The 25,094-nt window shown below is 44.9% G+C and overlaps 1 protein-coding gene across 1 annotated transcript in view; it reads right to left on the reverse strand.

The window, feature by feature from the left end:
- The window catches only part of LOC311507700 (proprotein convertase subtilisin/kexin type 5-like), a 30,966-nt gene that overhangs the window by 3,294 nt on the left and 2,578 nt on the right, over window positions 1-25,094 (reverse strand). Inside the window, 33 exon segments of the mRNA XM_084572148.1 lie at window positions 1,667-1,884; window positions 2,423-2,600; window positions 2,694-2,930; window positions 3,697-3,939; window positions 5,754-5,968; window positions 6,448-6,646; window positions 6,767-6,850; window positions 8,451-8,651; window positions 9,877-10,019; window positions 10,218-10,260; window positions 10,428-10,496; window positions 10,677-10,877; window positions 11,668-11,804; window positions 12,660-12,762; window positions 13,598-13,713; window positions 13,934-14,072; window positions 14,192-14,295; window positions 14,772-14,856; window positions 15,103-15,293; window positions 15,914-16,016; window positions 16,228-16,350; window positions 16,479-16,615; window positions 18,475-18,663; window positions 18,938-19,058; window positions 19,442-19,545; window positions 19,647-19,747; window positions 22,394-22,609; window positions 22,769-22,941; window positions 23,051-23,139; window positions 23,381-23,457; window positions 23,751-23,818; window positions 23,821-23,893; window positions 24,035-24,208. Coding sequence (XP_084428274.1) covers window positions 1,667-1,884; window positions 2,423-2,600; window positions 2,694-2,930; window positions 3,697-3,939; window positions 5,754-5,968; window positions 6,448-6,646; window positions 6,767-6,850; window positions 8,451-8,651; window positions 9,877-10,019; window positions 10,218-10,260; window positions 10,428-10,496; window positions 10,677-10,877; window positions 11,668-11,804; window positions 12,660-12,762; window positions 13,598-13,713; window positions 13,934-14,072; window positions 14,192-14,295; window positions 14,772-14,856; window positions 15,103-15,293; window positions 15,914-16,016; window positions 16,228-16,350; window positions 16,479-16,615; window positions 18,475-18,663; window positions 18,938-19,058; window positions 19,442-19,545; window positions 19,647-19,747; window positions 22,394-22,609; window positions 22,769-22,941; window positions 23,051-23,139; window positions 23,381-23,457; window positions 23,751-23,818; window positions 23,821-23,893; window positions 24,035-24,208 — 4,654 coding nt within the window.

Here is a 25,094-nt window from a genome sequence, read left to right on the forward strand (position 1 = left end):
GAGCTGTCTCTATTTCCTCAGGAGGCTAAGGTCGTTTAATATCTCCCGGAAGCTGCTGGACACGTTCTACCAGTGTGATCGTCTACACTGTGGTGTGTTAGGGAGGCAGCATCAAGAAGAAGGACACCTCACGGCTGGACAAACTGATACAGGAGGTGGGCTCTGTGGGAGGGGACATAACTGGGGTCTCTGACATCAGTGGCAAAGGCAAGGACCTTGAACAAAACCCGGTCGACACCATAGTCAGGCAGAGAAGCTCGTTCAGTGACAGGCTGCTGCCCCACGGACAGGTTGAGGAGGTTGTTTGTCCCTCACGCCTTAAGACTACAACACCTCCCTGTGAGGAACCAACTGGACTATAGTCACTGATGATACTACTGTATATTTTTAAACAGTATTTTCCATCGATCTATCTATCTGTCTATCTAAGCCTGGTCCACAGAGGCCCCTCCCCTCAACCCATAGGACCCAAAGGCCCCCCACTAACAACATTCTGTTGCCAGACACCACAGGACACCCTCAGAAGACCCATGTCCATCAGTGTAGGCTGCATTTTTCTTTCTGTTATCACCCAAATACATTTTCCTCTGGTGACGTGATGACTTTTGCCGGTCCACAACAACTGGCAGCTGCTGCAGACGATGAAATAACACCAAATGAAACTCATGTTACTTCACAGACACGGAGACGGAGACAGGGATGAAAGTTGCAGAAACATGTGCCTCTTTAAGAGTCTGATGCCGGCAAACGACCTCACACAACAAGTCAGGTCGCCGCTGGCGGAGGGAAGGGACGGCGCCCATTCACACGGTCAAAGAGCCCGAATTTGTAAAGACGCTGGAAGCAAACCATCACGAGCGTGAAGCCTCAGGCTGCAAATGTGCTACGGAGGTAGCGTTACTCCGTTTGAACAGTGAAACATGAGAGAAGACCGTCGTGCAGGTGGAGAAGGCGTCGCCGGCACAAACACCGACTGGCTGACTGTAAGTAAGTGACTGTAAGTGATGCCGCTCTTGTTCCACTTCCAGAGTCACTATCTTAACAAATAAAGCACAACGACACCCTCCTGTAAGTGCTGCCTTTTTGTTACTGTTCCAGTTTGCTGCCACTTTGCAGGAGGGTGCACTTCTGATGTTTACATTCCCATTTGCACTAGTTATCTTATATTTTTGTATTATATGTGTCTTCTATTCACCCAGCCCCATGTTGCAGACTAATACTGGACTCTGTAGTTTATTTTGTGTCCCCCAGACCTGCAGCAAATATGAACCAGGACAATAAATCTGAGAAATAGTCCCCGTGTTTGACTACTATAGATTATTTAGGTTTAAGTGTTGTGAAATTTTCTTACGTCACTAGTTAGTTGTAACAATAATGACACTTTAAAACTTGGTCAGCCATCTTTTTTTAAATTTAAACTGGATAAACTTTTAAAATGTTCACATTTCCTTGTCTAGAGCGGTTAAATGCTTTGGTCAGATGTTCTGTCCACACCGTTAGGGTCCATACAGAGCACAGTCCGAACTCTCCTCCGCTTTCACATCTGCAGTCCGTGGAGACAACAGCATCATCAATATCTCATAGCCTGTGTGTGTGTGTGTGTGTGTCTGTGTGTGTGTGTGTGTGTGTGTATCTGCAACACATTAAATTACTGCTGAGCTTGTACCTGAGCACGCTCTGCAGCTGCCGTGGCAGGGCTCGCAGGTCCGGTGCGCAGCGTCGTGGTAGTATCCCTGGGGGCACGAGGGGAGGCAGCGGCCTTCCCGCCGCAGGTAAACGAGGCCCGGGGCGCAGCTCAGGCAGCTGTCCTCCCCGCCGCCGCTGCACTCGCCGCAACTCGGGTCGCACTTCTCGCACATCCCGGAGGCGGCGTTTCCATAGTGACTGGCGGACAGATGGTCAAAAGTTATGATAGATGAGATTCAATTAAAAGAAATGAGGTTTCGTGCGTCCTCTGAGGGAATACCTTCCCACGGTTTCACGTTTAGCTTCACACATCTTATGACTGCTTAGACGTTAGGCAGAAGGGATGCTTTCGCAGTAAAATACATATCCATCCACCGCTGCATTCTTCGTGCACAGATTTATGAAGCCCTTGCGTCCTGTTTCTATTTTCCCTAGAGTATTTAACTGCACATCAATTAAACGGCACATTAAATTTAACTCTCAATCACTGCACCCCTCCAAAAAAAATAAAAATCCAGTCTAATTAGTATTTTACAGGCGACATTTTAAAGGGCTATTTAAGTCTGAGGCTAAATTACCTTGTAAACTGCACCCTTGTCCAGCTAACTAAAGAAAAGTTATGTGTCCACAATGATATTATGTGACTGGGCTGATCTTTTATTAATGACAACACCGTGTGACCGCACTTAAAGTGATGGATGAGGGGCGCAGTTGGAAGGCGAGCGGGTTAAACAACCTGTGCTGGCAGGTCTCCACGCACTCTTTGCCCTCTCGAAATAGGTGGGCTTTGCAGGTGAGACACTCGTGGCTGTGCTTTCCGACGCAGGACTGACAGGAAGCGTGGCAGGGTTCACATTTCTGCCCCGACTCCCCCTCGTAGTAGCCCGCCGGGCATTCATCCACGCAGGTGCCATCTGTAGGAACAAACACAAATGATCACGAGGCTAAGACCAGAAGAGCTTTAGAGGACACGGCGCTCCCTCTAGAGAATTCAAAGGCCGACTCACTGAGCAGGAGATGTCTCGGGTTGCAGCTCAGGCAGTGGGTTTGGCCGGGGCCCGAGCACCTGTGGCAGTATTTGTGACAATGGCGGCACTCCCCGTCTTGGTCTGCGTACTGGTGAGGCAAACACTCGCTGGCTGATGGCACGCAGCGGTTGTGGCCGTCCAGCTTTTGATCCTCTCTGCAGCTGGTGCACGAGCCAGCGTGGGGCCCAAAGCACGTGAGGCAAGAAGCATCGCAGTCTGAAAAACAGGAGTAAGAAGTAACTGAATCAAAGGGTGTTATTACACCTGCAGTGAAGCACATAGAGGAGAATCAATATGTTTAATCCGAGCTTTAAAGTAATAGCTGTGTCTGAAAATACACCATAACCATATTTTACTGTACGAGCACATTTTTACTTTCTCTAGTTCTAGGTTCTGGCTTCTCAGAGTATGATATGAGAAAATATTTTCTGAAGTAAAATCTCACTCTGTCCACTTTGCAGCAAAGGCATGTACTCGCATTTAAATGTCTTTCCGCTGGCAGCGACAACAAAAGCGGACATCGCCTGCAAGTAAGAGAGAAACACAGCATCCTGTTTTTTTATTTATTTATTTATTTATTTTAGCAGTGTGTCTTTCTCCAGGGAACTGTCTTTGGCATCGCTGTGCTGTTTTCAAGGTTTGACAGCTGCCTGTTAACCATCTCAAAAGCGCTGCTATTTCGGTCTGAGCCGGAGCTGAGTAACACACTCGGGCGTAGTAGAGAAAATAATTGAGAAAATGCATGGAGGGCGCTCAACAGGACAGAAAACATTGCATCAGTTTCATGAGCGATGGAGCTGGCTTTTTTTTTTTTTTTTTAATTCATGCAGAACTGTGAGAGCATAATAAGAAAATAGTGAAAACGTTATTAACCGAATAAATGGCTTGCGACTGTGCGTGATGCTCCATGAAGTCCTCGATCATAAAAACTTTTTCACTGAAAAGTGTGAAGACTCAGATAAACCCGTGCAGTGCTGTGTACCTTTACACTGTCCTGTTAAAGCATCTCTGTAGGCGTGGGAGGGGCAGGCCGGCAGACACGCCCCATTGTGCAGGGCGGCCTCCGGGTCCGAGCAGTCATCGCAGTCGTCGCTGTTTGGTCCGTCGCACAAAGCGCAGTCGGCGTGGCAGCGCAAACACTCCCCCCGCTCTTTGTCCTCGTAGAACCTCTCGGGACAGTCCGTCACACACAGGCCCTCGTGAAGGAAGTGATACTCCTCGCAGCCTGCACAAAGAACAGCTTCTGAACTAAATGGAGTCACAGGCCATTACATCTGGATAACTATAGCTTCTATATTATCCTGAAATCTTCAAGAAGAAAGAAAGAGGAAGGAAAGCCTTCGCTGTCATTTCTTTGGCGAATCACAAGTCATGAATGAGGAATGAGACAGGGGAGCCTTATGTCAGGAACACTCACTTCTCCTACGTCCATATACTGCAGTGACAGTGAGTTCACAGTACTTGGACAAAAAGAATTTGAACTCTGTCAACTCGACACAGTGGTTCTGTTTTCCACAGCCATGCTAACAGCTCTGTGAGGATTCAGGCAAATGACAATGTTCACCACGCTAGTGCAGCAAGTTAGCGTTTGCTAATTAGTGTTAAATATGCAGAGGCTCGTTGTTTGGCAAACCAAAAAGTTAATTAAGTGGCAACAGATTTGTTCTGACCACACGTAGGCAGCAGAAAACAAGACAGGAACGTTGTCATTCGTTTGGAGTTGTGTGTCTGACCACCAGGAGAATAGAAGTTCAATATTCATTCTCTCCTGCTTTTCATTGCATGCCATTGTGACTGCGGTACAGATTTTCTTTTTATTGAAAACAGATGCACTGTTTGGAGATTGATTTTCTAGACAACAAGCTGAAGGTCACTACAGAGCTCTGTAAGGCTGAGCTGAGCTGCTGCTATCTTTCTGTAGGTTCATCATTTGATATATAGCCATATGGGGGCCTAATAGGGGTTGTAGGAAGTCGACTAGGCGCGGATCACGTGACAATAACAACACGGACGCCTCGCAGAAGACACGCTACCTTATTTCTGGCATAAAATACAATCGTTTACTCAGCCATATAACTTTGGTGTCATTTGGAGTCGTTCGGACGACATTTAGGTCCGCGTATATCCATATAGTGGGAGTGAGTGGGGCACCGAAATGCAGCCTCTTGGGCATCAACGGGGAATAGCACTAGCATATCATAACAAAATATTGGTGAAATTAACGAGTTTCGCGGCAGATAATGCGTTATTTAGAGGCTGTGTTTGGGTGCCCCATTCACTCCCACTATATGGATATACGCAGATCGAAATATCGTCCGAACGACTCCAAATGACACCAGAGTTCAGCTCTGTTGTGTACTATTATTGTGTGCATTGTTGCAATAGTTGTAGAGCGTGTGTTTTTTCCGAGCATATTACAAGTGTCAGCTGACGGTGTTTATTGCGTTGACGTTTCGTATGGCCGACGGTAGGCCGTGTTCAAGCTTCAGTTACCTTGCCTTGCAGAAAATCCTCCGTAGCTTCTTTTGTGTGAGACGCTACAATGTGTATTCAGGTCAAGAATATAAATTTCATTGTTGCTAACCATTACTTTATACTGTGTTTTTATGTGTGATGTCATGGACTAGTCGACGTAGACTCGACTTTCACCACATATTAGCTGACTTTAAAAAAATCTGAAAGTTGTTCAATCCCTAGGACCTAATATGCTACATTGCAATTAATTCTGCAGAATTAAACACAAATAAAACCATTTAAGCAAAAGTAGAGGGAAAGATGGGGTTGGTGTGACCAAAAGGTGTTAAAACACACTGGATATCCTTGGAATTTAGTATTTCCAATAGATCTAAATGGTGGACTGACCAGCCATCTGACACTTCCATCCCCATCCCAAGAGCTGTGCCGACAGTGTGAATAACAAGCGCCAAGCAAAATTGCTGGTAATGATACTGCCGTCCAAAGAGGACTATAATACAAAGCACACAGACTGATCGAGCTCCAACTGCTGAATTTGTCCTGGTTTGCACTGCGCTTTGGTACCTGTGCACTGGCCAAGCGGGCTGCACTCCCGACAGGCCGGGGGGCAGTGCTGGCACTCCCCGTCCCGGACAGTGTGAGCTGGAGGACACTCCTCCACGCACTGGTGCTTGTGCAGGAGGAGGGGTTCATCACAGCTGAGGCAGTGCGTGGCGTTCCTCATGCAGGACGCGCAGCCGGGCGAACAGCTACGGCACACCTGGCCCGAAGGATAACCCCTGTTTAAAGACAAACAGAGGTCAGAGATCAGTGCATTTATAGCAAGCACAGGACGGCACCGTCAACTTACGAATGCACACTTTACATTTGGTTGATTTGTTTTTAGCACTTCACTTCGGGCTAGTACAGTAAATAATAATATAGTAAAGCCCACATGGTCAAAAAGTCTGAATTGTCATCTCTGTGTTAAAGTAGCTTCGCGGACAGAGAGTGCTTTCAGTTCCACGGAGATCAGAATTTAATAGCAGATAATCATTGAGCGGAAAATGTCAAAAACATAGCAGCAAGTCTTCTGAAACTCTTCATTCTGGTTCAGATATCTGTCTGGATATGCAAAAGACACGATCACAGCATGATTTTACCAGTAGGGTTAAATCTCTGCAAACTGAGAATAATCAATTCCCAGATAAAGCTTCAAAGAGGCAAATATGTTTGAATCTAAGCCTTAAAACAAACAGCGACAGGTCTGACTCCTGACCTGACACACTCCTGAACACACTTCCCATCCTGCAGGAACAACGGAGCTCTGCGAGTGCTCTGACAGCGGCTGCAGTGCTGCGCGTCCACACACTGCAAACATCCCGGCGGGCACGCCTCACACACGCCGCTCAGCCGGCTGGCGAAGAAGCCCCCCGGACACTTCGACACGCATGTTTGCTGCGTGGTCAGAAACCGCCCTGGAGGACAAACAACAAAACAGTAAACATCCTCGTTGCGAAAGAGCTCACGTGGCGCAACCGTGAAAATGTGAAACGCATTGAAAAAACACCTCATGTTACAGTAAGTGACTGACGGACCTGTTGCACATTTTGTACACTGGTTCTTCTGCTCTCCGGAGCAGGACTCGCAGGATGTGTGGCAGTCCTCACAAGCCCCATCGTCTGGAGGTAAATACAACACAGCGATCATAGAGTCAGGGTGTGGAAGTGGGCTTTTTATTGTTAGGGCACAATACACTGGTAGGACTCAACGGGGGATAGCACAAAATATTGGTGAAATTAATGAGTTTCGCGACAGATAATGCGTTATTTAGAGGCTGCGTTTGGGTGCCCCATTCACTCCCACTATATGGATATACGCGGATCTAAATATCGTCCGAACGACTCCAAATGACACCAAAGTTATATGGGTGAGTAAACGATCGTATTTTATGCCAGAAATAAAGTCCAGGTTGTAAAAAAAGGTAATTCCCCTTTAACATAGACAAGACTGGAAGCAAGGTGCAATCAAGCAGCAAACCGGAACATGTCATAACTGCAGTTCCTTGATGAGCCACTTGAGGCTCCAATAGCAAGGTCATCGCCATTGACCTCATGTCAAAATTACCAATTTTACAGGTTTAGCCTCTAAAGCTTATTTCCCAATTCATGCCAATTGTTTAAATTATAATAAGGCTTCAAGATATGCATAATTAAGGCCGTAGCCGCCTTGACTGACAGGCGGGTGCCCTCGCTGGTCGGCCTAGACGTCACCCACCTGTCTCTCTTTGTCTATTTTTGAATTAGCCAAGAGTTAGGCCTCGCCCAGTGGTGCCAAGATGGCGATGGCCAGAGCTTCAGAACTGCTCTTCAGGAAATGCTACGGGTGGTTCAGGAGGGTTTCAACTTTTCAAGTCAGATTTAATTAATAATGTGGCATCCACGAGTCTTATCACCTAGTTATCTGGCAACCCATTGAATAGCAAACAAGCCAGGCTAGCAGTTTCCCCCTGATTTGAGTCGTTGTGCTAAGCTAAGCTTCCCATTAGCTGGCACCATGTACAGTGTATTTACAGAAGTCATTCACCCTTATGAGAGTACATCTTAAATATATTTATATTTATTATAGTATTATATTTAAATGAATGCCTGAGTGACTGAAATGTTTGGTCATTTTCTAATTCATATTCCCTACTAGTGTTTTTTTTTTTTACATTTGGGCCTTTGCTGCATATACTAAACTAATAAGATATAACATTTTAATTAAACTTGATGCTTAATGCACATTTCACCTTATTCAACTCTGGTTAGGACAGAGAAACAGAAATTACGCCAACATTGTGGTTTTTCAGATTTTGTGTGAAGGTTTGAGAATTAAATCTAAACTTGGGTCTTCGTTGGGAGTCACAGGTTAAAAATAACTTCACTTCTGTGTGTTCATTTTCGACCTTTGTATTAACCTATGTACTTTTCTCAGAGTTATTTTAGTTCCTATAATTAAGACGTCTCGCCTCACACTAATTACCATGTGTTGTTTTAAGGTCCGTCCAACTAATTCGCGGAGGGAACCAAATGTTCCGCATGTACGATCAATTATTTCAAAGCCTGTATCTGGCCGACAGTCATTCTGTTTAGAGTGCTTAAGTTGGTTCAGGGTTCAGGGATGGTGGCGCACAGACCAATTACCCTCCAAGATTTCTTTTCTGCCCCTGTGAAAGAGTCCAAATCCCTGATTCATTATGGGCAGACGGTTGGATTAGTGGAATACAAGTGTTAGTCTCACCGCTCAGGAAGGTGTTAATGGGACAGACCTCATGGTCGGACACACACTCTCCGTTTTCTAGCGTCTTCCCCTCCTCGCACGACAGACAGTCTTCGTCCTCGGGGCCGCTACATGTCTCACAGTCTGAGTGACACTCCTCGCAGTCGTTGGTGTCTTCATCCCCGTAGAAACCATCGGGGCAAACGGAAACACACTTCCCCTCTGAGAACAAAGAAGAGAAGAAGATGGTTGCATTTAGTCAACAGCAAAGTTGTTTGAATCATTACTGCATGTGAATGTGTTGCCCCAGAGGAAGCTGAACGACATCAGCTGGGACTGAAGAAAAGAATCTGGGAGAGTGGGGTTAGAATGAAGTTCCCAAAAATGCTGGCTAACTTTTGTTAGGTTGACCAAAGTTTGATTAGTTGGGTGCAGGAAAAAACTCAGGACGTGGCGACATGTTCACTTGTCATTTGAAACACGTATTTCATTATATTTACATCTTTTATGTATATTTTTTGCCATTTTATTGGGTCGACATTGATGCTTCTGCTGGATTTGACGTACGTGGCGCTGGTGCTCAGCTGCGGCGAAGCGGGTGAGTGAGTGAGAATCTGAATTCATCTAAGTGAGTTTCTTGCTTTAGTAATGGCATTCATCTCGCTATATGAGATACGATGCAGCAGTGGCGTCTAACGATCGTATTAAGAGGAGTTTTGAATAAGCTTGGAGGCCTAGGTGGAACATGCACGCGGCGCAACTGCTGACCAGGAAACCACATGCAGCCCTAGATCACTATATAAACTGACATGATAAGCTCTTACTCTGGCCTCAATCAATTCACTTGTGGGTTTAACACAATACATTGATGTACATCGTTACCCATCACAAAGCGGTATTTAAAGCAGGAAGAATTTCCTAGTCCATTTAAATGCTGCTTACGCATTTCTAGTTTTTCTACTCTGGGATAACTTTTTCTATGAAAACTTTACATAAATGGGAGTTTGGAGGACATACTGAGAATGAAACATGCAAAAAAAATAAGTTTTACAATAATTTCCATGTCCTTGAAAAAACACCTAAACAGAATGCAAATCTAGCTCCACACACTTTTTTTTTCTGATTACAATGGTAGAAATACATCAGGATCCTTGCTGAAGGAAGCATGCAGTGACAAGCTGTGCTTTTTAGATATTCCTGGAAATGTGAACAGTCAGTGTTGCGTCCCAATGCAACTCTTTTCTCAACTATTCTCATTCTTTACTTCTTTTTGATCGTTTTTTTTTCTTTTGCTTCTGTATGTAAAAAGAAAAAAAATAATCAGCCCTAACAAAACATTAATATTTTATATATACTACTATGGGGCCATTGTGCGTATTAATACTCCATATCTATAAAAGATGCTCTATAACTTAATGTCCGATCGGTGTCAATGGGACAGTTCTACCTGAGAGGAAGAGGTCGGTCTCACACCAGTAGCACTCGTGTTCGTCGCAGCTCACGCAGTTGTCATCACACGGAACGCAGGTCATCTCCTCCTCCACGCTGTACGTCTTAGCCGGGCAGTTTCTGTAGCAGCCGTCCTGAAAACTGATAACGAAAGCGGCAGTCGATACCTGTGCTTTTTACCCTTGCATACACACACACACACACACACAAAGAAATCTAGTCTCCCCTCACTGCAAAAAGAGGCCTTTTTTTTTATTCTAGTGTAGCAATGGAATGAAAGGCAGAGCGAGTGCAGAGAGGCGAGATCACACATGGCGACAGCGAGGCACACACCCTTACTTGTAAAAGCCCTCAGTGCAGGACAGGCAGTGCCTGGGGTTATCTGTTGAAAGCAGACAAAAAACTCAGTTCTCCTTTTAAACAGGAACTACCAGGGAAAAAAAAAATCCTTTGAACGCGGTCTGCAACACACTGCGAGGAGAGCTCATTCTACTGTAGGCAGAGATCATTTGGAGGAAACTTTATTACGGCTACTGAGTCGTGACTTACACAAGACACACTTCCTGCAGCCCTCCTCGCAGGCCATGCATTCGTCGTAATCTGGATCCTCCACCTCCCCTGAGAAAGAGTTGGAGGAAAGACGGAGCGAGAGAAACAACAACAAAAAAAAAAAGCGGGTGAGAAAGAGCAGAAGGTGGACAGGAGTGAAACAATCCTCTCCAAGGTTATCTCTGACGCCGCTGCACAACAGAAGCAAGAAAAGCATCTCATAAATAATAACGCATTGACCTTGTTTACCTTCTCCACACTCCAACTTTGCGCACACTCCATCGGACACGTAGTAGGAGGAGTTGCACTTCAGGCAGCGGCTGGGGCTTGTACAGAGCTGGCAGTGGTCGGAGCACGGCTCGCAGCTCTTCTCCTTGGTGTGGTAGAAGGCCACGGGACAGGCGTCCAGACACTGGCCTTGATACAGGTAACGCTCCACTCCAAACTTATCTGGATGAGAAACAGAATTTCCCAGTGCAAAAAAAATAAAATAAAAAAGAATGAAATGCAGTGCTGCACTTTGGCTGAACCTTGGCTCGTACAACTTGCTTGGAGATGGTACAAAGCGTTCAGCTTGGCTGCATATCAAATAAATGATCTACTGGGCAAAGTTTAAGTTTTACTTTTTAAAAATATGACTAAGTGAGTAGGTGCCATATGGAATGGGTCACTTGTAATGACAAAAACCTGATTCACACTTATAGGCAGTTTAGGCTTTTGCGTCAATTGGACGCCGTAGCTACGGTGACCCTAACGCCATAGCCTGACATGCACCACCCCAGAAATGTAACTACGTGCCGTGGCGACGCAGACTGCAAGAACTGAGATTGACGTGTTTCCGCTTTAGTGTTTCCGACTGCTTCTCCATCTCCAATTTAGGATTGTTTTGGATCAATAAAGATGGAACACATTGAGAAAAGGTTAACTGAGGAGATTCAGAGATACAAAACATGTGTATGGCTCGTCTTCAGTGAAATATCGGCGAAAGTTTCAGTCGCCATTGTTGAAAGTGAAGCAGGAAATGACAAAAAAGACACAGCGCCGACTGACGTTTGGGTGGCGTCTTTGCAGAGCGAGCCAGACTGACGAGCGCACAAGTATAAATGTCTCTCGGCCACGTGCGTAGGTTACGGCGTCAAGGTCCCGCAGTACCCTAAAAGAGCCTTTACTGTACATACTAAAGGTACACATCACCACATTTCAACACATGCTCATTCACATCTGCTCGTTTCATCCTCACCGGTGTCGCAGCTGGTACAGTTGGCAGACCCTCCGTCCACGCACGTGGCGCAGGTGTGGTCGCACACGTGACACCGGCCGCCCGACTGGTATTTGCCCTTGGCGCACGCCTCCACGCAGCGGCCCTCGTCTAGAGCCCTGCGGCCGACGGCAACATCCAAACGGGGGAAAAAAATCAACACATATGAATCCTGTTTACGTGAATGACAGGAGCTCATTTACATCCCAGCATGTGCCATATGGCAGAGTTACACAGATGTAGCTCAGTGTGTCAGCACAGGGAGAGGAGAAGGAGGGGGTAAAGGTACCGGTGTTGATTATATGAAACTGGCATTTCTAATGACTGATAGAAAACATTGCAAAAGTATTTTTAGATTCCCTCATGCAGCTAAATCAGGAAGGCGCCTGATTACATACACCCAGAGCCACCAGAAGAACAAGGAGTCCTGCAACAGATGGTGTGTCCTGAACTCAACATCATGGAGTCAGTCTGGGATTTGATCAAGAGACAGAAGACACTGAGAAAGGGTGAACCCAGGAGAACTGATGCTGCTTTAAAGAGTGGTCACGTCCTCTAGATTTGCATTTTGTTTGAATTTTACTGATAAATAAAACTATTCATGGTATTATTTACATTCAGTGCCTTCAATTTTGCACAATATCATACTCATCACCAGCTCTAACTCTATCTTGTGTAGGATATAGTTACTCTGTCTGTTTTTATGCACTGTTCATTTTTGATTTTCTCCAGAAAATGTATGTAGAAGCTAACTAAGAGACTATAAATGCCACATTTAATGCCTTTTATATTTACTCCTAAGTGGGTCATCACTTGTTAACACAAGGCTTCAGCTGTATATAATACCATACAGGCTTTAACTGAACACTAATACCACTGCATCTGTGAGAGATCAAGTATTACTCAGAGAAACAGAGGGATGGGATCATTTTTTCCCCTCTGACCCTGAATCTCGAGAGTCGAGGCCAACTCACCGTGAAGGAGCGCAGCTGATACAGTCTTCGCTTTGCGGCCCTGTGCACTTCAGACACGTTGCATCGCACGCATGGCAGTTCCTGTTACTGTCCTGGTACTCTCCTGACAGACAGGCAGCAAGAGAACCACAGTGACTCAGAAATGAATAACCATCTGAGGAGGCACAGAGGTGGGCTTAATGTCAGATGCCGTGCTATTTGTTTCAGCAGATAAACACGGCTGGCTTATGGAGGACTCGGAATAAAGAGATAATAATACACCGATCAGCCACAACATTAAGACCACTGACAGGAGGAGAAAATAACATTGACCATCTTGTGACAATTTACTGTTCTGCTGGGAAACTTTTGCACCTGGCATTCATTTGTGTGGATGTTATTTAGACATGTAGCACCAACCTAGACCAGACCAGGCACCCCCACCCCATAGCAATGACACTTCTTGATGGCAGCAGCCATCCCCAGCAGGATGCAGCCTGACACAGGCACACACACAAAAGTGGTTTAGGAACAACTCGTCCAAATTCACTAGATCCCAAACTAATCAAGTATCTGTGGGATGATCCGCAGAGGCCCCTCCCCTCAACCCATAGCACCCAAAGGCCCCCCATTAACTACATTCTGTTGCCAGACACCACAAGACACCCTCAGAAGGCCCATGTCCATTCTCTGATGAGTCCCAACTGTTTTAGAGGCACAAGGGAGACCTACACAATATGGTCATAATGTTATGCCTGATCGGTGTACAGTAAATGTATTTACAACAGATCTAAAAACAGACTTTACACTTTCAGCAACCACCAGCAGCCGTTTTGAGCATATGACTGCATTTTTTTTTGTATTAAACATGTCAGAAAACAAGACGTGTCAAAGTTGCACTATATTTATCTGGCAGAAGCGAGCCAACTTGTAATAGAAGACGAAGATGGTTGGCTGACCGTCTGCGCACACAGTGTTGACAACACACACTCCCTCCTGCAGGCTGTGGCCACTGGAACAGCTGCTGCAGTCCCCTCGGCTCGGCCCCGCGCAGGTAAGACAGCTGGCGTCACACCTGAGGAGAGGAAGCGGGGAGACTGAACAGACAAACACGCTGACCGCGACAGCGCACACGGAGAAAACGAGATACCTCCACCACTTATATAGCGGCGCACAACAACAAACACGGGCGCGAACACAGGCACAAACACACGCAGCAGCCAAGCGCCAGAATAAGGCCTGCCATCAGCAGATAAACAAACCACCCACACCTGAACACACACCAGTGAGCTCACCTCCTACATATCCTGTGCCCATCAGCCTTCTCCGGGTTTGGCTCGGTGGCGTAGAAGCCGGCGCTGCAGGAGGACACGCACCTCCACTCCTCCGTCATGTAGCCTTCTGCGCAATGGTTGCACGCCTCAACACCTGCACCTGATGCCACACGAGGAAGAAACAACTCTTAAAACAGAAAACAGCTCAGCAAACAAGTACGTTTTATCACTTTAATGACATTTAAACAAGTTTTTATGCTGTTTTATCATCGCTCTCACCTGCACAAGTAGCGCAGGCCTTGTCGCAGGGTTTGCACACGCCCTCCTGCGTGTCATGGTAGAATCCGGCCTCGCAGCTCTGCTGGCACCGGTTCCCCTGCAGACTGGAGAGGGCGGAGAGAGCATGTGGCACGGTGACACACTCCGTCAGTCATGTGACACCACAGAGATGAGTCACTGCCTTCAGACTGCAGGCTCGGTTTTCCAACCCACAGCACACCACCACCACCACCATCACCACCACAAGCACTTAGTGAACTGAGTCTGCGAACACTGTATCCCGGAAACTTCTAACTCAACAATATGGTGAATTTGTCAGAGATGTTTTGTCCTTTCCAATGATGATACTGCAAAATGGAAATCACTTTTCTCTCCCCGAGCTGGGTGTAAATAGGCAAAGATAGCGCGCTGCTTTGAATGCAGAGTTAACAAAAAAAACACTGTGGCTTTTTCTAATTGTTGTGACTCTGCGGAGAGGGAGCGTGCGCCGGGAGAATCAGTATTCTCAGCGGCTGGAGGAGAAGGAGCAGTGTTTACCGAGCAGTTAATTCAAGCATCATCAGAGACTTTCTTTTTTCACCTTGTGTCAGGTTTGCATTCTGTGCAGATGCTGTAGGAGGTGCACTTTAAGCAGTTTTCGCTGCACTTTCTGCACATATTTGCATCTGTGGGGAAATCAAACAATACGCAAGGAATACACATCAGAGCCATTAATCAATCTTACTCACACACCTCTCAACTGCAGTTACATCAACTGACTATTCATTAGCAGGTTCGGGCGCAGCAGTATTCAAACAGCCGGGTATCCTTAAAGGTTTACTCAAGGATATTCCCTCTGTCTTGTTAGGTTTAATGGGAAGAAATGCGACAAAGCTCCCGTAAGTTTAAAAGACAATTTAAGGGCGAAGGACCGTGGTCGAGGTAGAAGTTGTCCCCGCAGACGGCTGTGCAGGTATTGGCCCCCTCAGTCAGGTGATGACCGGGCAGACAGGAAGTGCACTGGTCACTGCGGCTTCCGGTGCAGCTCTCACAGGAAGAGTAGCACCTCTTGCAACGCCGGCGGTCACCCCAGAATCCCCGGGGACACTCGGACACGCACAATCTATTGGACACGCACCAAAGCACATAGAGGACAAGAGGTGTAACTATGGAAATGAGTGAGAGTGGGTCCATATTTACAACCCTATTGTGTAATTAGGGTATTTTAGCCTAGATTTGGCGTCATAAATTTAGACATGGACTAAATAACAGCTGATTAGTTTCAAATGCAGCAACACTGTCAGACTTTAAGCTGCTTCCTGGATCTACTGCTAACTCATATGTGTCAAACATATGGCCCGGGGGCCAAAACCGGCCCGCCAGAGGGTCTAATCTGGCCCGTGGGAAGACAATAACTGCAATTTTCCAATAAAAGTAATTGTTCTTCCAAGGGTTTAGTAAGAGTTGTGGACATAACAACTGAGCCCTAGAACTAAACAGAAATTGCACTTCTTTTTCTTAAGAAATGTCCAGTTGTTCATTAAATGTAAACACTTTCATAATCTTCTTTGCGCTAAAAAACAAAGGGAAACATTTGGAGTTGTCGTTATTTATAGGTAAATACGCCGTTGTGTTATTGGTCTGGCCCCCTTGACATCAAACTAGGCTGTATGTGGCCCCTGAACTAAAATGAGTTTGACATCCCTGTGCTAACTGTACTCCACGCCGTCTAATCACGCTAACCTTGTGTTGTTCTTGAACTTGAGAAAAAAGTGCAAGCATGTGACACACTGCTGCGGGCCCGGCCCCTCACAACCATCGTCACTGCATTCTGGGTCGCAGGGTCCTGCAAGGGCGAAAAAAAAAAAAAACACTCACAAAGTCACAGCACCATCACGGCCACAGCAGAGAAGCAAAAATAATGTTCAGCTGCTTATTTGTGTAGGAAACCACCTCAACACTGCAAATGTGAATGCATCGAGCTGCTGTCTGAGAGGTCGGAGGCAAAACAAGGGAAAGCTTAATCACACCGCCAAGATGCAGAGCGTTTGACTCACCGCTGTATTCTTCAGTGAGATCACCATCCGCTGGAAACTCAGCTGACCGGGCTCGCTCACGGTGTACGGGATACGGCCGCTCCGCTGTGCCGTAAATCACCAGGGACCACTTCTTCAGCATCCCTGCGAAACAACAGAGAGCTCGGTAAAGAGGTTTCATCCCAGGAGGTGCACCCCGCACCTCAAGCTGCCTCTGTTTGAAGCTCAGTTTCATAACACTGAAATGTTACAAAGGAAAATGAAGAGCAGACCTAAATCACCGCTGTCTCTCTTCTGAGAGGGAGTATCCTGGATCTTCAAAGTCCACTCCCCGGCCGCCTGCTCCCCCCAGGAGTGAACCGTCATGAATTCCCAGTTTTGAAATCCCTTGGTGGAGTCGTCAAGAGGCCTGAGCCGAAACATTACATGATCACCATCATACTACTACTGATCCTGCTGCTTTTTCTACTCACTTTATTATATATTTATATATATTATTTAGTAAGACGTGCTTTCTGAGGAGTTCCTCTGGATAAAAACAAAAAGAAACATGAGCTTTCTGGAAAGGAGAAGAGCATCATTACTTCATCTCATGGAAGACGATAGCTTTATATTTGGACAAGTATTATGTTCTTGTTTAAATCATTGCCTACAAATCAGATAAAGGTGACAAGTAATTTTTTTATAGTTTAAATAAGATTAGGTTCCAGTGATCCAAACCTCCTTATAGGGTGATAGACCGTTTGAACCAGTGTTATTTAAATATAGAAGCTCTGCTGTTCTCTAAGGGACTCTAAGGGACAAAATGATGTGGCTACCTGTGAGCCTGGTGAGAGAGTTAAAAAGAAGAATTAATAATTAGAATTATTATATCATTACGATATGGAGGAAATAAACCGTTCCGATGTCAACAAAGTAATCTGCATGTGGCATAGATTTCAAACGACGGCCAATTTGTTCTGAGCTGGCCTCACCAGCAGCTTCTGCTTTGCATTATCTTCAAGCAGAATGACTGAAGATAATGTGCTGCAGAATTTATAATGTGAGGCCATCTGTCTGAAAGTTGAAGTTGGACTGGAAGTGGTGCCTTAAAGCCCGGATAATGATCCTTAGCGTGCGAGCAAATCCGCCGAGGAACGGCTAAAAAAGAAGAAGAAGTGGAGGGTTACGCAACGGCCAGTTCAAGGCCCAGATTTAAATTCTATTGAGATGTTGGAATAAAGCATGAAATGAAAAAAAATTCAAACATCTTGCAAATGAAGATGGTGGACAAGTTGTTTTTACTAAAAAAAATAATACTTTTTTTCCATCTGATCCCCAGGGTGTACTTCCATTTTCCACAAAAGAACAATTATTGACTGAAAAAGTTAATTTTGCTTGTGTTAAGTAGTCTATTATATCACCTGCTGTATCTGCAGACACAAAGGGGAGCAAACATCTTACTGTCGAATCTACGAAATTCATTTGTAAATCAGGTAAAATCATGTTTTTCACGATTTTAAGTGTAAAACAGCATAAAATGTAAAAATTGAATAAGTTAAGTGAGGTAAATCAAGACTGTACAAAGTCTAACTTAAATAATTTGGGGCTAACTGAACGCTGAGTTACGTTGCACCTGATATCCTGAAAAGGGCTGCTTTCCTCAGCTGGAAACTTTGCCGATTAGAGAATTAAACCAAAAGAGAAAAGCTGGAAGCCATACCAAATAAATAAATAAATAAATAAAACTGTGCTAAACAATACTAAATGGCTCCGTGGTTGTGTGATAATTATCCGTGGGCAACCACTTACAATTACAGTATTACAGTAATTCCAACCATTGTCAGTTTAAAATATTAAGTATTTAAGCAAATGCACTAAAGTGTTTTTAAACCAACACTCTGAGTCTTGTTGCTAATTTGTGGTGTATTTTTTATTTTTTTTTTTGCAATTGCAGAGTTCCTCTAAAGTAAACAGAAAATTGCCAGGAATTAATTTTTCGCCCAGAGCTTGCCCAGATACGAGTTCCCTTGAAATGCCATATGAGCACAAACTGCTGAGATTTTCCGGCAGCGTTTGCCAAAATTGACTTCCCCCTCCCAAATGGGATGAGAAAGCCAAATTGAAGAATTTAGCAAAGTAGAGTGGATGCTGTGCTCTTAACAAAAAAAAAATAAAAATGATGCTCGTTGATTATTATGCATAGAAACCACCATATGGTGACGATGTGGAGCGGGGTGGGTGGAGGGGGTAGTATTGTAGCTTGGACTGAGCACTGCTCTTAGTTACCTGTTGGCTAGCAGCTGCGACACCGTGCCTGAAGGTGATGTGAGCGTAATGGAAAGGTCGCCACGACGGCCGTGAGTGATGGTAACACGGACGACGACGTGCTCCACATAAACAACGTGCCGCGGGGCCTCGCCGGAGCAGCCTTCAGTCTCATGCGCAGATGTCAGCACCGAGCCCGGATGAATAATTCTGTCATAAGACGGAGAGGGTAAAGAGAATGAAGAGAACAGTGAGCGGCGGAAGATGAGAGGGGAGGCAGACAACAAGAAGCGCAAGAGAGAGTTAAAAGGAGAGCGGCGGCGGCACAGAAAATGACACCCATTAATGTGTGTGAGAATCAATGTGAGAGAAATCCATGTGAGAACCCGAGACGGAAATAGATAAAGTGCGATGAAAGAGGGGGGGAATCAAGGGAAGCCCTGACTCAAAGCGGAGATCTCTTGCAGCGTGGTTAGTGTGATACCTGCTCAGCTGGATGGCTGCCTCCTCCACACACTCGTGCTGCGAGGGGACTTGCTTCCAACGCTCAGCCTCCTTCACCATGCGCTCGGCGTCCAGAAGGCCGAAGCCATACAGGTGGCTCACTAACACACCCGCACATCCCCAAACACACACACACATACACACACATACACCACATTAGCCGGGGCATGGAAGGCATTGTAGCTTTTAAAAGACTTCACACACTCCTGGGACTTTGTAGGCGTTTATCGCTGCTCTGCTCACAGTATCTCATTATTTTGTGTGCTCGCTGCTTTATAGTTTACCCTAAAAAGAGCTGAGAGAACATTTACCAAAATGTGCTCATCAGGCTTAACTTAGCTCTGCCCCTGCTCTTTATAATAAATTCTGAGAGGATTGCATCCAGGAGATTTATTTATTATTATTATATTCTTCAAACTTCTCTCAAAAAATGTTAAAAAATAAACTTGCTGTTTGCATTTGGGCTTAGATCCGATGGGAGTACCTTTGTATCCGGCCCCGTTCACACGCCAGTCAGGAGCAATAAGGCGATGGGCTTTTGATGTCCGGACAACAATGTGCTGCACATCCCTCCAGGTTAGCAGGGGACTGAAAGGGACACGACGTGCGCTCAGCAATCGCTTACACCTATTGATTTTAAATAGGTCTCTAGGTCATGCATGAATTAGATGTACAACAAAGCTGCTTACTTGGCTTCCAACGTGAGAGCAATGACACCGGCTGCAATGGAGGAGGAGAGAGAAGTCCCGGACTGAGCCCTGCTGCAGCTTTGCCCAGGGCCCAAGGTAACCTATTGGGGAAAGGGGCACACAGTCAGGACAGGGAAGCCAAGCAATTGTTTGGTGCACTATGAAATACGAAAAAGAAAGAAAGGAGGGCTCCAGATGGCTACATTTTGGCAAATTTTGCAATGACAACCATAAACCCCACTAAACCTAAGAAGGCCCTAGAGTACAGATACTCCATAACCTCCCCAGGCGCCCCTATCTACCCTATGACAGATTTGGATAGTTTAGACAAGTGGTACAGCACATGTACGACAACAGGCTCTTCTAGGGTACTACGGAACATTGACGTCGTAACGTCGTCAGTGTGGCTCTGTAACAACGCCACCTAAATGCTAGTCGACGCTGTGTCTTTTTTTGTTTCATTTTTGTTTCTACTTCCTGTTTCACTTTCAACAATGGCGACTAGAACTTTTGCCGAAACATGAGTCATACAAATGTTTGTGTCTCTGAACCGCCTCAGTTAAAGGGGAATTACCGTTTTTTTACAACCTAGACCTTATGTCTGGCATAAAATACGATCGTTTACTCATATATCCATATAGTGGGAGTGAGTGGGGCACTGCAACATTATCTGCTACGAAACTTGTTCATTTCACCAATATTTTGTTATGATACGCTACTGCTATTCCCTCTTGAGTCCGGAGTTATCATAACAAAATATTGGTGAAATGAACGAGTTTCGCGGCAGATAATACGTTATTTAGAGACTGCATTTGGGTGCCCCACTCACTCCCACTATATGGATATACGCAGATCTAAATATCGTCCAAATGACTCCAAATGACACAATGAAGTTATATGGGTGAGTAAACGATCGTATTTTATGCCATAAATAAGGTCCAGGTTGTAAAAAAAACGGTAAGTCCCTCTAACCTCTCCTCGATGTGTTCCATTTTTATTGACCCAAAACTATCAATTTGAGATGGAGAAGCAGCTGGAAATACTAAAGCAGAAACACGCTACTATCAAGCGGACCAATCACAGCTCCAGCGCTCTGCTTTGCCGCGGCGTGTAGTTACGTTTCTGGCGAGGGGCGCGTCAGATACGGCGCTAGGGTCTGCGCAGGGTCTGTGCTGACGCCGTAGCTTCTGCGTCAACTTACTGCAGAAGTCTAAACCGCCTAGTGTATGTGTTAACCTTTAATCTGAGTAAACCAGTCAATCAATTCATTTATTTAATTTGACATTCATTGCATTGTTATGCAGGTATGGCCAGGACCATGTTATCGGGCACAACTCCCGCCTGTGTTTTAAATAAGGCCAACTTAGAGTGGCATTTGCTGATGAATGGTTCATTAAACCGCATGGCAAAAATAAATAAATAAATCAATCAAGTTTAACGGGAGGAGTCGTGCCAAGTATTCATAGATGATTGTGTTGTTGTTATGTTGTCAGGTGAGGTTCAGACAACACAAAAAGACCCAAAGAAAAGACAAGTTGAAAACGCCTATGCCTGAGACCAGCTCTCAATGAACCACCCAACCTTGTTTACCAAGGACGCCAACAAACAGCATGACACGACACCCGCCCTCATCTACCCTCTGACTCCGAAATAATTCAAACAGCATTTCAACATTTCAGTGTATTCTACTGTAAAGAATCTAAAGGCTGCACAGAGATATTCTGCTCCCTCCTGTGAGCATTTCAAACTTTTTTCGTCCCGTCACTATGAAAGTTCATTGAGGGGATGTATGTGTTTGATTGACAGGTGTCTCAGACTATCACGCTCAAGTGCGGAAGTTGCAGCACGCTCCCCCCGCAGTCTACGCCTCATTTCCCTGACGTGTATATTCTGGTTATAAGCAGCTGGTGAAGTCCGACTACAGACTTTAAAACCTCTCTCTGCCTTCAACCACACTTAATATCAAATAACACTTAAAAAGGATTTTTTTTTATATTGGTGCTTAAAGGCAGCGACATTATTGTAACACAAGAAACTTCTCAACCGTTGCTCAGTCTCCAAAAGGTGTTTGATATATTTCTGTGTCTGAAGTTGTGATATCAATAGATTTTAATATTTTGAGGCTATTATGAAGATGTTGATCAGTTTAACTTTATAAATCTGTGAAAAACAAAAATCCTTTTGAAGAAGCAGCTTAAATAATGAATAAAATATATTATTAATGAATTATTTACTAATCACTGGAAAGATTCTTCTTCTAAACTTGCATGGTAGTTTCTAGATTGATTCCCCATTTTTGCTCATTCTTTCCTGCACTGAAACACCAGCTAAAAAAAAACACTATGTTAATATAGTGAGTGAGTGAACTTTTTAATTTTCTAATTAAACTTTGTCAGTTTTCAATATAGTTAGTGCCACCAAATTAAAAATGTTCTCTCCGAGAAATATCTTGAAGATTCCTGGGAAATTGTTCAGAAATGACTGACCTTTAAAATGTGCCACCAGAATTTTAAACAGACAAATCAGACTTCTGACACTGACAGAGCCGTAAAAAATAAATAAATATGAGAATAAAAATCTGTTTAGACACGTTAACAAAACAACAAACGTTTGCATTTCACGCCTACACACTTATAAAATGTATACTAAATTCTTGAGTTTAGACTCTTGGCTGAACTGCATCTTTACCCTACTTTTTCCTCTGTTATTTAACTCTAACTCATTTTCAACCTTATGTTTCCACTCACCAGCTCATCTGTCTCCCTGCCACTGTGAGCTGTTGCCAGTGTGGAGGAGCACTGCTCCAGGTAATCTGGCTGGCTTCCAGGCCGAGCGCTGCTGCTGCTGCTGCTGATGGAGATAGTATAAATGCTGCTGCTGTAGCCGTCACAGGAACAGTGGTCACCTCTCCGCCCTCCGTTCCCTGACGCCCAAACAAAAACAGATCCCCTTCCTTTCCGGCCCTGAGATTAATAGGGAAAGCAGACAGAGGTGATTAATGTATTAATGATATATACACATTGGTAAAGTGGAAAAAAAATAAGCCCTTTGAGTAAATATGCACATAAACAAACACACAAACAGCCTACAGCCATTTTTCTTTCTCTGTCACACTCTCTCACTGTTTCAATGCCGTTCCTTAAAACGAGTCGAGTCAGAGGCCCGGGTCCCTCCAAAGTGGACCCATCATCTTCTGGCCCCCAGCTGGCTAGATAAATATCAATGTACTGTGGCTTGAAGCTCAGGGATTGGGCCTCCACGATGTCCGTCACATCTCCATCCAGCATACGGATGCCTTCAGGTAAAAGGGGACAGAAGGGCAGATGTAATGTTTGAATCTTCCATGTTTAAGACCTCCAGGAGTCCTTCAGCACACTACTTTTCATGCCATCACATGCACTCACCGCCTATCTGCGCGTGGAAAGAGACTCCAACTGTGCACCGAGAGTTGTTTGCAACCGCAGCAACCATCCCTGCACACTGAGTCCCATGGCTTTTCAGAGAAAGGAGGAGAACATCAGAACATGAGGTTAAATGCATATGTATGAGGAGAAGACAGGCTATTTCCGTTACATCAAACCAGTGAGAAGACAGAATTCAGACTGGGGAATCTGCATATCCATATATGCATGTAATTACTGAAAAAAATGGAGAGCGCGCATTAATTAAAGTTTGAATTATTACGATGGGAAGCTGCAGGTGTAAAGACAAATCTAGAGATAAGAGGTACTCACTAGTTGGCGGCTTTGTTGAAATAATTCGGAGAAGGATCCTGGTCTTGTCCGTTCACATCATAGCTGGCAAGAGGATCCTAAATCAGATGGATTATAAGTAGCAGCACATAACACGATGCCAGCAGCTATCTGTCTCTGTTTCATCAGACAAATCACAAAGAGCATTATTCACCGGTCCACTCAACAGTTAAGTGGATCAGACGTTTAATGTCCATTTCAATACTCTTAGTCGGCCTTTCCAAACCTTTGGCCCAGAAGCTCTGTCTGCAATATCTGTCTCAGCTCTGCACTCTTACACTAAGAGCTCTGCCAAATTGCTTATGATTAATGTCCTCTTCACAAGAAGAGCATCCCATCCCAGGGCACTTACATAATTTGGCTTCAGATCCGGATGCGCTCCCTCAATGCCATCATCTAGGACAGACACCACCACACCCTTCCAGTATACCCTCTCCTCCAGGCCCCTGCAATGTTCATATGTGACTGGCAGCCTTTGGACTCATCACTGCAGTGCTGTGGAGCAAATAGTGGGACATCCAACTTAGCCTTTGGGAGTAAAGAATAAATCAGTGTCTATTTTAGGCTTTGTCTGTCTGTGTTTATGTGTCTGTGTTTCAGACTTGAGCTTTAGTAAAAGGAAAAAAACTGACTCACTATGTACCACAGGCTGTTAAACATTGGGTCGTTAAAGTGCAGAGTCTGGGTGGGACCGGACTGATGATGGGTAGCAGGAAGGTGTTGGATCCTAATGTCAGTGGAATAGTCAGAGCTGGCTCCTGGGGTCCGTTTTGTTCTCCTCTGGACCACCTGCTGTTGGAGCCATTCCACCTTAAAAGGATCATTAAAGTGCATTTGTACAGATGTAGACATTTGCTTTTAACGTGGTTAGTTAAGAAAGCTACTGGATTGACTGCCATGACATTTTGGTATACTCATGTTCCCCTGAAGATGAGCCATCATCAGGGGAAAATGTTCAACCTCACACTACTGAGACATCTGAAAATTTACAAGCAATTGCTATGAAATGCAATTTAAAATTTAATTTAGTCTAACAATTTACAAATAGATCAAAAAACATATTCCCATCAACTGCACTTTGTGTTAATGTCAATTAGTAAATGTTTGCTAAATCATGAACTAATATTACTTGCATTTGCATGCTAGCAAGCTGGTGTTAGCATTTAGCTAGAAAGAAGAGTCTTACAGTAGCTAAATTTGTTTGTTATAGTTACAACACTGTAGAAGAAAATATAAAAGTTTGTGTATAACACTATACACTATTAATGCAACTAAGTCTGAAGGCTGTTACCTACGGTACTGACCGGGAAGAACTTTTTTCTCGTGTTGTGTCCGGCAGTTTTCTGTGATTGGTCAGAAATTAGAAGTGGGCGTGATTAGCGTAAATAGACTGTATGTGAGCTCCCATGTTAATATTCGCAGTGTGACCGCTAATCTCTCATGGGTAGAGGGAATAAACGGCGTGATCCGACATACACGGTTGTCAAAAACGGCTGGCCGACATCCGAAAATAAAAGGGACTCTCGTCGTCTGTCCATCTCCCGCATCTCCCACAATGCTTAGCGCGTGTGACGTACGCTGCAGTGGGCGGGCCCTATGCTGACTTCGGCACTGGAGTTTCTCGGAAAGTGTAACGAACTTTGTTCTTGTTCTCGCAGCCTTCTCGTGGTTGTTAATTCTTAAACATTGCCAACAA

Source organism: Chelon labrosus (genome assembly GCF_963514085.1).
Source record: "Chelon labrosus genome assembly, chromosome: 22".
In the NCBI taxonomy this organism is placed as follows: Eukaryota; Metazoa; Chordata; class Actinopteri; order Mugiliformes; family Mugilidae; genus Chelon; species Chelon labrosus.